At 35.4% G+C, this 11,770-nt stretch overlaps 1 protein-coding gene across 1 annotated transcript; it reads right to left on the bottom strand.

Moving 5' to 3' along the window:
* Positions 1 to 2,165: 2,165 nt before the first annotated feature.
* On the bottom strand, positions 2,166 to 9,322 carry LUM (lumican). Its single transcript, XM_036891465.2, has 3 exons — positions 9,165 to 9,322; positions 5,915 to 6,800; positions 2,166 to 2,997 (listed from the first exon to the last, which is right to left on the bottom strand). The coding sequence occupies exons 2-3, from the start codon at positions 6,777 to 6,779 to the stop codon at positions 2,843 to 2,845; spliced, it is 1,020 nt and encodes a 339-aa protein (XP_036747360.1). The 5' UTR covers positions 6,780 to 6,800; positions 9,165 to 9,322; the 3' UTR covers positions 2,166 to 2,842.
* Positions 9,323 to 11,770: the final 2,448 nt, after the last annotated feature.

Genomic DNA, 11,770 nt, shown 5'->3' with positions numbered 1-11,770 from the left:
AGCTTCAGTTCTCCAGCTCTGCCCTGGAGAGGCGGGGTCTGGCCTCCAGAGAGCTGAGCTTCTCCAACACAGGGTCTCAGCACAGCCTTCCTTCCCCAGATGCTTCCACAAGAAGCTCTCACTTGGTTTAATTTGGTCCTTGTCCACCAACGTTAACTGCAAAAAGAGGATTTCTGTTTTAAAAGTTCTATTTTTACTTTTTAGGCTTAAGAATAACATACAACTTTGGATAGAGATAAATCAAAGGATTTTAAAGATGTAGGCTATCAGCTGACAAGATGTTTGCCCTAAATGATACAGAAACAAAGCTCCTTTAAGTCTATAATATTCTTTCTAAAAGAGAATTTATGGCACCGTCTCTAATACCTACTTGAGAGGAGGTTGCAAAGGATTGATGGTGAGTTTTTATAGATAGGGAATTTTTATAATAAGAAAATTTATTTTTATTTCTTCTATATTATAGTTTTATTGGGAGAAAAGAGATCCTAAGTTCGTATCAAGAAATGGCCTGAGAACAGCTTAAAGAACTTATTTTTATGTAGGAAAGACACAATAATCAAAAATGCACAGTATACCTAATAAAATATATGTCTTACACACCTGCCACTCAATTCAGTCTTAATTGATAATGGTCCTTTGATGACTGACCATTTTACCATAAGATAGAACTCACTAAAAATGTTCTGTTAAAACATATTATGCTTTAGAGAGATGCTTCCTTTGTTTCAGATGCATTTGATAATATATATGCACTCATATGAGTATATCTGCGTACAACAGTTGGCTCCAAACATACACTTTATTGTTAATTAGCTTAAGTAGAAGTTATTTTTTATTAATTATATGTCCTCCTATTTCCCATTGTATAGAATTATGGGTATCTATGCTATAGAAAGCTGAAAACTACTATTACTGAATTATAAACTTTAATTAACCCTTTGTTACAAATGTTTTGGCTTCAAGATAAATTGATTTTTTTAACTCATTTTCAGAAATGTTTAAATATATTCAACATGTTCAATCCTGGTTGTTACCCACTATTTTTGCTTACTCAAACAGTGATTGCTAAGGTCATATAGCAGTTTCTTATTTAATAAAATATCATTGCATATGAATCAGTAAAAAAAAGCAATAAGAATGGGAATAGTGGCAAAGAGCTAAGCAAGTTGTGAGACTTAAGCTCTCTGATACTGGGATTTATAATATATATGCACATATGCACATATATACATCGTATATATCTGGTCTGTTTCCATGGTTCTTCGTTCACAGATTTTAAAACCTTTGAAATTCCCTGTGATAAGAGCAATAAAAGTGTCTTCTATTTTGTTACTGAGGCAATTTGAAAATTCCTTAGGTAACGAAGACATGGGAACCAATCATGTGACTAGAGGGTTGCAATTTTCAGTCCCTCTCCTGACCTCCAGGTAGTGGAGAGGTTTAAGATTGACCCTATTGCCAATGGGCAACGATTCAGTCAATCATGCCTGTGTAATGAAGCCTCCAAAAAAACCCAAAGGAACAGGGTTTGGAGAGCTCCAACTTGGTGAACATGCAGAAATTTGGGGAGAGTAGCTCACTAGGAGACAGCATGGAAGCTCAGTACCTTTCCCCATGCACTGGCTTATACATCACGTCCACCTGGTTTATAATAAACTGGTAATCTACTGATGCTAAAGGGTTTCCCTGAGTTCTATGAACCACTTTGGCAAGTTAATGAAACCCAAGGAAGGGGCCTAGGGAACCACTGATTTATAGCCAGTTGGTCAGAAGTAGAGGTAAGAACCTTGGCTTACAACTGGCGTCTGAAATATGGTAGGAAGCAGTTTTTTAAGACTGAACCCTTAATCTGTGTAATCTAACACTGTCAGAATTGAGTTGAACTGTATGACCAGTTGGTGCCCAGAGAATTGCTTGGGGGTGGTGAACCCAAGCTCCCATGGCTTCCCTACCACAATAAACTGAAATTGGGATCTGCACACTTTCAAGAACATCCTGTAAGATACATTTAAAAACTCTTTGCAAGTGGATGCTAGAAGCAGACAATTTATTTGGTGGAAAAGTCTATTTAAGTTAAATATTCTAGGCTGGAAATATTTTTTGAATTCTAATGTATTATTTTAAAATTATATGGAAGATTAATTTCATAAGAAGTCAAACAGTAGTGCAATTTGCTATGTTTTATTTTGCTCTTAGCTTGTTAAACATAACATGCAAATAATTAAAAAGAAACATACACATGACTTAGAGTGAAAAGTAATTCTAGGAAAGAAATGTTTCACTAGGTAACTATAAATTCTTATTACTAAAAATACTTCTTTAAGCATATGTAGCTTCATAAATCTTGTCTAGTATTCTGCAAAATCATTGGTCTCGAATTTACTACCTATTTTTCAGCTAAATAGATTTGAACATTGAAATCTGAAACATGAACATTGAGAGAATTGATTTAAGACAGTAAATATCCATATGTATGTATTCCATGCTTTTTTGGCACATTAAGTAAAGATTTAGGAATTACAAAACTTGGCTGATTTCTATGCAGTGAGTAAAAGGCTTTGCACATCATTTGACAGTAGAGATGTAGAAAACACTAAATTTACAAATAAAGCATTAAGTTTGTTGTATATGTGTGTATGTATCTGTTCTTGTGATGAAATAGGCCTGCCTTTCATCTTTTCTTTTTTAAAAAGTTGCAAAATGTTTACAAAACATTTTCCCTAAGAATTTAAATTCATGGAAGTAAAAAAACAGCAACAGAAAATGAATACCGTGAAAACTGACACACAAAAAAACATAAACGTGAAATGTTGCTCCAGGATACAGTCAGAATTAGTAGATATTAATTAACGGTGATTTCATTAGCTACACGTAGACACTCGTACATATCAGGTGGCAGGCTAGTCTGGGTGAGACGATTGCCATCCAGACGCAAATGCTTGATCTTGGAGTAGGATAATGGTCCCAGGATCTTACAGAAGCTCTTTACATCAAATTCTGGAAATTAAAGAATGGAAATCTTTAATCAATTTTTTTGTTATTGTTAGTACACTGGCTTGAAACAATCATTTTTAAAAATCCTCAAATCCGTACTTCTCCCTACTAATTTGACATATATTTGAATTTAGAATAATAAAACTAATACTTCAGTCATCCAAATGACACAAATATTTGGTCAGGAATACCTGTGGTAGATTAAGACATCCAAGGGAAGTTTCCAAAACACAGAACCTATTTATTATAAATTCTTGATTAAGAAATACTTCATTTTAGAGTAAGATATTTACTTAGCATGTCATATTATCTAAGCACTCTTGAAATTTTTAGTGTTGCCTGAAGAAATCCAAGATAGGTGCTATTGAATGAACAATCTCACCAGTATAAGTATCCTTGGGTTTTTGCATGTTAAAATAAGAGGAGTTGACTAGATGACTTCTAAAGTGTTTTCCAACAATCACATACCCTGAGAATAACTCAAAATTTCAAAGTGAAAAACCAAATCATGGAAAACCATCAAGCCTATGTCCTTTTCTTTTGTGGTTAAAAAGTAGCCACAAATGAAAACTGATTTAGTTTTTAATGGAAACTAACAGTTACTAGATTGCATGGCCTATGTGTATACACAGAAACTATGTTTGCCAACGTATATTTCAGATTCACTTTATCTGGTCCTTTCTCTTGTTATTTTCTTTCATTCTCAAACTCTAATTAACAAGGACTTCAGTGGAATCCCAAGCACACTGTACTCCTTCCCTCTAAAACGCTGTCTTAAATAACTCATCCCATTCCAGGGATCTTTCCTATGGTACCTCCCTGTGAGAAAGTATGGAACAATGGAAAAATGCATGGGCTTATGCCAATATTAGTATTCTACCTCTGCAAGTTACCATCTGAGTGACTTTAGAACATTTATTTGATCTTCTTGTTAGATATAACATATCCATCATGCTATTTGCATCACAATTAAATTAAGGTATATAAAGCACTTCACAAATGCTTTAAATTGTGTCCTTTATATATAAAGTGGTGTCCTTTAAATTTTGTTCTCTGCCCCAAATTGATTTACATTAGGAAAATCTCTGATTAGGCTAATGCTAAAAGTTGCAAGTTTGAAATAGGAGAAATAGTTTTTGGCTACCTATTTTCAAATATTAGAGAAACATTAAAGGGCTCTTTTTATGTTAAGAGAATGTGGACAATTGGTAAGCATATTTATTATGTGACGAAATGAACTAAGTTGAAGACAGACATGCAAATGACCCAAATACCTGAAATGTATATATACCTAAATGTTAAGGATAAGGAAGAAAAGTAACTACAAAGGACCACATGTGCTGGGCACTGTGGTTTCAATCTCAGCTTGGCACTGAGCAGGTATTGGCATTTCCCCCATAGACCACCTTTCTCATTTACATTGGCTCTTTCTTCTTTTACTTATGCAATGAACATAGGCCCTTAACTTCCAAATGCTCCTGAATCTCTGTCTCTCCTCTTTCGTGTCTCAAGGTAGGAGGTAGTGGCTGTAAGGAGGAGGGACTTCAGCCCTCAAACATCTTAAATCCCGTTAGCACTTTGGACTGTCTGAGTACCCTTCCTACTAACCACAAATGTTTATAATGTGGGATCATATGCTGCCACATAGTGTATTTTCCACTGGAAACAACTGTAATGGTTCAGTTCTGATAGCTTGACTGTGTATTATTATATGGCAAGAGGCTTTCCAGAAGCAAGAAAGAACATGTGGCATTTCTGGCAATCCTGGTTTCCTTCATGAGAACACACCCCTCATGAAACAGCTGCAGAATTACAAAGTATCATATTAATAAGGCACACTTAATTTTTTTCTGATTAGAATGTTATTATCCTTATCCACTATGACAAGGAAACAAACTTGTGTGGTATAAAGCCACTCAATTTCAATAGATTATTTTTCAGGTATAATTGTTTTATATGTGAATCAATGTTTCCCACCTGATTTTTCATTTTAAAAGCTTATCCCCTGAACTGTAAATTTTCTCTTCTGCTGACTTCTGTTAAAGAATAAGGTGGGGAATGATGATTGTCAATTTCCCACCTGAATGTGTGCAGCTGAAACTGAAAAATGCCCCAGAAAACCAAAGAAGTGCATGAACAGCCCTAGTGGATCAAGTCAAACTCCCACCCAGAAGGTAAATGAAAAATAAACTGTGGCAGCAAGAGAGAGGAAGGAACACTGGAAAAAATCAAATGAGGGGAAAGAGTGTGAGGAAGAAAAACAGCTTTGTAATACTACTAAAAAAAAATGTTCTAAACCCTTATCACATTCATCCCCTCATAGTCTTCCTCACCATCTTCCTAGGAACATTGTGGGACCACACACACCTTAACAGGGATAACAGAGACAGACGACAGGCCATGATAGCAGAGTGATATGTTGAGCCCCACGTAAAGACGTCAGAGAAGACCCTGAGCGCACACGGGCTGCCCTGGAGGCAGGCGGAGGAAGGTGTGGAAGCTTTTGCTAGCTGTGTCTCTTCAGGACGTGTTTGTTTCTGCCTCAGCTACGTCTTGACAAGAAATAGATGTAGGACATAAATCTAAGTCATGAAGGAGTCAAATAACAGATGAATATCAGAGAAAGCACAGTAAGATTAATTTTCCCAGAATATTAAACTGGAACAAGTTAGTCCTTAAATTCTATGATCTTAATGGTTTCTTATTCGGACACTCCAAAGAAAAGCCAAGTTTTGGAAAAAAAGCTGAGCTAGACTTCTTCTAGAATTGAATTAGAGAGATATTTTGTTGGCATATTAATTCGTTTTTTTCTGTTCTTTTTTTTTTTTTTGCAAATGGAGCCAGGACAATCTTTGTTGCTCAGCCATTTAAGAATTTGAGAAAACAACAATTAAACACAGGCACGCAGCGTTCTACTTACTTTCAAGTTCATTGACCTCCAGGTAATAGTTTTCAAGGTTTTCATTGACAGTTGGTATATTTTTCAGTTTATTATAGGAGAGATCCAGCTCGAGCAGGGATGATACATTAAAAGAATTTCCTGGTACCCCACTGTCCGCCAGATCATTGTGGGATAAACGCAGATACTGAAGTGCAGGGAAACGCTTGAAATACTCATCAGGGATGTTGCTGATCTTATTGTTGTCTAGGTAGAGAGTTAGAAGAGATACTGGGAGACCAGAAGGCAGTTTGGTAATCTGATTGAAGCTCAAGTCAAGGTACTCGAGTGACTTAAGACCTTTAAAAGCAGCTGAAACAGCCTCCTCTTTCAGTTGGTTGTGCTGAAGGTGGATGAAGGTCAGGTTCACCAGTCCATCAAAAGAGCCCAGCCTGTTGATCTTGTTGTGAGTAAGCTGCAAGTCCACCAGCGACTTGGGAAGAGGGCCCACAGACTCGGTCAGGTTGTTGTAATTTATATGCAGTTTCTTCAGTTGTTTCAGCCTAGAGAAAATTCTTCCTTTTATCTTGGAATTTTCTAGAAGGTTATGATCTAGAATGAGCCACTGCAGATCAGTTACATTTTCAAAGGCCTTTTCATCAATATGGTCAATCTGGTTATTTCTGAGATAAAGGTACTTGATTCCAGGAGGCACCATTGGCACGCTCTTCAGTTTCAGCTCATCACAATACATGGCAGTTGGATAGCTTTCAGGGCAGTTGCATTCTGGTGCACAGTTTGGTGATGATCGCCCGTAAATCGACAGGGGGAAGTCATAATCCTCGTAGTACTGGCTGCTGACACCACCGATTAATACCAAGAGGAGAGTAAACACACCTACATTCATTTTTGGCAAATGCTTTGAACCCTAAATAAAGTGGAAACATACATTATTATAACATAATATACTTTCAGGAGAAAGGTATTCTGTTGCAACCTTAAATGCATTAGCAAATGTGTATTTTATTACTTCATAATGCTTTTTCATACATCTTATAATGTCTCTTTAATTTTTATTGAAGTATGAGGATAAGATTATTCTGTGTACAATTTGTGGGGTGGTAAGCAGGTTTCAGGTCAGATTGCATACACATGCGCCCCCTTCTGGGCCGGCCAGACCAAATTGTTCCAGTCAGTCTCTCCAGGTCCTTCATTAATTAAATGCCTTCCTACAAGAGGTTTCTAGGTGGTGCCCATTGACCACCATGTTAGAATAGGGCTTCAGAGTACCCTTCAAAACCAGAAGAAATGAAAATAAGAAGATGATCGTAAACTGTATCCTCTACCCTACCATTCAACATCATTAAAATGTCTCATTAGGAAGACCCTTCTTAGAACACAGGCAATCTATGGTTTTGCCTGGAGGAAAGCAGTTCTTAATGTGTGTGTGTAAAGGGGGAGGATAGTCCCTTTAAAATGTCTGTTTTTGTTGTTGTTGTTGTTGGTTCTGAGGAAGAGGAACAGAATTCTTGATGGAGATGTGTGTGCAAATTATTTCAACTTTTGTTTAACATGCTAAATTTTTAGGCACATTCCCAAACTGTCTTCTCAAATTAGTCTCTAGTATATTCGTTTCAGTAAAACTAATGCTTATGAATCAAGGAAATGTCACAAATTCTAAAAAGTTTTCAGCATAGAAAAACAACCAACTAGCAAAGAAAGATTCTTTTCCAAGTTTTGAATTAAAGATTTCCTTTCAGTAATACAACAGTTCTCTACCTTCTTCATGCCAAAATTTAAGAAGGCATGGTTCTTGCATCTAGATTTTAGTGTTCTCCCAGAATGGGAGTCGGAGAGGGTGGAATGGAGGAAAGTCAGTATTTAACAGTGGCATTAGGAGTCATGTAGGAAAGGATAAAATTGAAAATATAAATTAAAAACAATTTACAGCAGTTGTCTTCCCATGTGAATATGTTTCTAAGGTGAGGCTCAGTAAAATATATTTCAGTTGCTTGGGGAAATACAAGGTCAGATAGAAGGAAATAGGATATAAGTTGGACTTTTATAGAGTGAAGAGTTATGGATGAGAAATTGATAACTTGGGAAGGAAAATCATTAATGTGTAGCAGGATCCACATTCCAGTAGATGTCATAAAACAATTTATCTTCCTGTGAGAAATATGGTACAAGTTTTTGGATCTAGGTAGTTTAGGATAAGGAGGCAAGAATTTTAGACAACTTTGTCTTAACTTGGAATTATAAGGCACTTTATTTTAGCAGATGAAACACTTAAAAAAGTTGTTAGAATCACTCTGATAGCTGACATAATGTAACAAGTAGACAGATTCTTAGTAAATTATTCCCTAAGATTATGATGGAGGCATTTAATTTAGTTGACAGGACTTGGCCATGAGAACAATTACATAGTGCTAATGTAATTATAGAATTCTCTATGTTATAGTATGTTAATGTTGTAAAGATTTGTCTTGCTTCATTACTAAGCTTCACCTTATTTAGAACTGAGTACATACCAAAATAGTCATGGTAACTATGATATGAATGTTGAATTTAATGAAAAAACGGTTACATACTCTTTAGTAGAGTCAAAACAAGGGTTCTGAATTCAAAGAGAGTTTGCAACCATATAATGACTCCACTATAAAGAAAGGAGGCATTTTACTCTTCCCCCAGTTTTTCCAAATACCTGTGGCTCTGGAGGAAATGCATTTTTTTCAAAAAGTAAATGTTTCCCAGAATTTCTTTAAAACATGCTCCTTAAGATGTACATCCAAAGAAGCAAATCTTTTAAAATTAACAAAATAGAAATAAGTAATTCATAAGACAGTCTAAGTTCTTTGGCTTACATTGTATAACATAAAATGTTTATTGTAAATTATAACAAATTATAACAATATACTTATGGCAAAATATTTTGAATATTGGTTGAAATGGCCTTCTTTGCTCCAGAATTAGGTTCTAACAATACTAACATATATAACTAACATAAAATAACAAACATTTTAACTGCCATACGTCTTCACCTCATTCTATCTTGAAACTTCTTTGATTTCCTTTGCCAAGCAACATAGTATATATTGTATAAAATTTATCTCAAGCCCCATAAATCATGGAAAGTATGTTAAGCAAAATGTGAAAGTAAATGCTCAAAACTGTAGACTTGCTGTTGAATAGCAATTGGCAAAGTTGCTCTGGAATCTTTTCTGTTCCTTTTACAATAAACAATGTCCCAAACAGTCAGCAGCCCCAGTGCTATAGTTAAAACAGCACTTACCTTAATGTCCTGACACTGCTTTCGTTAATTCTTAAAGCAGATGCACTATGGACAAGAACCCACCAATATATGCAGTAAACTCTGTCAGGACGGAGCTGGCTGCCAGATTCTTAGTGATACAAGAGCCGAAGGGGGGAAAACCCAGCCCAGTCACGCCAGTCTCTGAATGGAGTTATGTCATTGTGGGGAGCTTGTGGTGTGGCATGTGAATACTCTGCTCTCTAACGAAGTGCAGGTGGACATGGTGAACAAGGAATGTCCAGTTTATTCCCTATGGGATGGTAGAAAGATACATGCTTAAGTAACCCCCAAACCATGGCTTTAATCAAGTACTGAGTCCTGCAGCAAATCAGGCATCTACAATTAAAACATTTCTCTTGCAAAGCTCTTAACTTCTGTTGCTGTGGCAACAATTAATTCTGATTCTCTCACCCAACTATCATGTTCAGCTAAAGGCCTCATAAATCACAAACAGAACAAATAATTTCGGGAAAATGCAAATGAGCAGATTCAGAGGAACTGAATTCTTTTTGTCCATTATCTTGAAATCTGTATTGATATACTGGGATTAACTTTATTTTGGGCCCAGAAGGTAACTTAATATTAGTTTCTAAAATATGAAAAATACTTTACTTACACTCTCATACAAATGATAAATATCAGCATTGCCAGTTCACTTCTTATATTAGAGAGACTTGTTTTATGCTGTTCAGATCTGGAACAAATCAGCAATGTCCTGCCTGTTTCTTATTTTGTGGATTTAATTTAGGAATGCATCCAAAATCTTACTCGGGGATAATATTCTATAGCTCAAGGCCAAAAAACATAAAAGAACATGCAAAAAATATATACTAAAAATTTCATAAGGCAATAAACTTTCACCCTTTTATTGCATGCTAGCAATAGTTATTTTTCAAAACTAAAAGTTACACAAAATTATACTATCCCAGAGGCCTAGTTTGATGTGTCTTTCATTGTCAGTTCCTTATGCATGCTTTTAGCAAATGAGAGATCTACTTGATTCCTTGTCTATGTCATTTTGTGATTGTATCAGCTGTATTTTGGGGATTTTTTTTTTCCTGCAAAATTTTCATTTCCTCATGTTTCTAAGAACTCTTAGAATCAGACATTTTAATATAAGTTGCCATACTGTATGATTTCTTTTCCTTTTAAAATGAATGTCACTTTTTAGCTGTGAGACCTATGGGAAGTTATTTAATCTCCATGAACACTAATGTATTTGCCTGAAAAGTTTATATTAGGATAAATGTTTTATTTTTGTCATAGAACTGCTCAAAACAAAAGATAACCTTGAAAGTAACTCATAGAGCTGTGTTAATAGAATAATATTTCATTATCATTATTATTTTAATAAAATTACAGAAAAGCCTCAGCTTCCTAAGAGAGGAAATGAATAAACTTTGAAGAAATAAAGAAAAAAAAAAGATAAATAGACCGATCACATATAGAGGGGGTTATTGTCAGAAGATAATTAAAACAATTCTAAGCATTAACTTTCAGTGTGTCAAATTGTATAATCTAAGATTGTGTTGGAAAAATTCCAGCTATCAACTCCTAAGATTTTCCTTTATAAGCAATAAATGTGTTGTGGTATCTGTAATAGAGTTTAAATGCATTTAATTGGATTTAGCACATTATAAAGTTGATATTGTTAACATAAACTTTTCTTTTGTGAGACCAGTAATTGGATAATGTTGCGTATTTCAAAATGTATTTCTTGGATCTAAATAGAAAGAAATGAAGTTAATATTATAGTGTGTCTACTTTAGTCTCAGAATTTTCACATTTTTTAACTTTAAATTTTGTGCTTTAAAATACCTATTATTATCACATTCTCAGGTGTTGAAATGGAGATTCAGAAAGTCTAACTCATTTGCTAAAAAAGTCAACAAAACAAGCAAATGGAAGAACAAAATCATGAATACCTTCACCTTTTGGAAAAAGGTTTGGATTGGATAGAGTTAATTTAATCAGTCTAAAATCTCTTAGAGCCAATATTATTATCTTTTCAGAGAAAGCTGAAATATTAAGTAGGCAATAGTTTTGAAAAGGAAAACAATTAACTAACCAACAGTTTCTTTCCTTGCATATCACACACTCTCATGCACACTCACACCTGCACCCATCCTTTAGACCTTCAGGGTAAAGGCTAAGCTTTTCACCCTGGCAAATGGAGATTCAGTCATTTGTGGTCATGAATGTTGGCAGTTTCATTTGTATGCATGTTGAAATGACTGATTTGCCGGCTCTGCCCACCGACTGGATTCCCTGTCTCCTGAGACCAGCAAGGCGTTGAGGAACGTTATGACTATCTCACCCACCTTGTTCTGAATCCATCCCTGGACTTTGCAGAGTCCCCAAACTCACCACAACTTGATGGTCTCTTTTGTCATGACTATTCTGATGTCAAGTTCTGCTTGTCTCAGGCCAACTGGTGAATTCTGAAGAGTAGGTTCTGGAATAGGAGAGTAGTAAAGAACTTTCACTTTGTGGAAAGATTGATACATTAGAAATATTCTCAAGCAAACTACCAAGAGTTAAAATGAAAAAGAGAAAAGGTAATAGCTTTGATAGCTTCATCTTTT

Source organism: Manis pentadactyla, chromosome 10, assembly GCF_030020395.1.
Source record: "Manis pentadactyla isolate mManPen7 chromosome 10, mManPen7.hap1, whole genome shotgun sequence".
Lineage (NCBI taxonomy): Eukaryota > Metazoa > Chordata > Mammalia > Pholidota > Manidae > Manis > Manis pentadactyla.
Note: the sequence above shows the minus strand (reverse complement) of the source record. Positions and strands in the feature narration are given on the sequence as shown.

Bases quoted from the DNA above. Each gene is read 5' to 3' on its own strand.
- LUM (XM_036891465.2), bottom strand. From the start codon at position 6,779: ATGAATGTAGGTGTGTTTACTCTCCTCTTGGTATTAATCGGTGGTGTC. The intron at 2,998-5,914 runs GTAAGTAGAACG...TTTAATTTCCAG, and splicing joins GGAGGTCAATGAACTTGAAA to AATTTGATGTAAAGAGCTTC.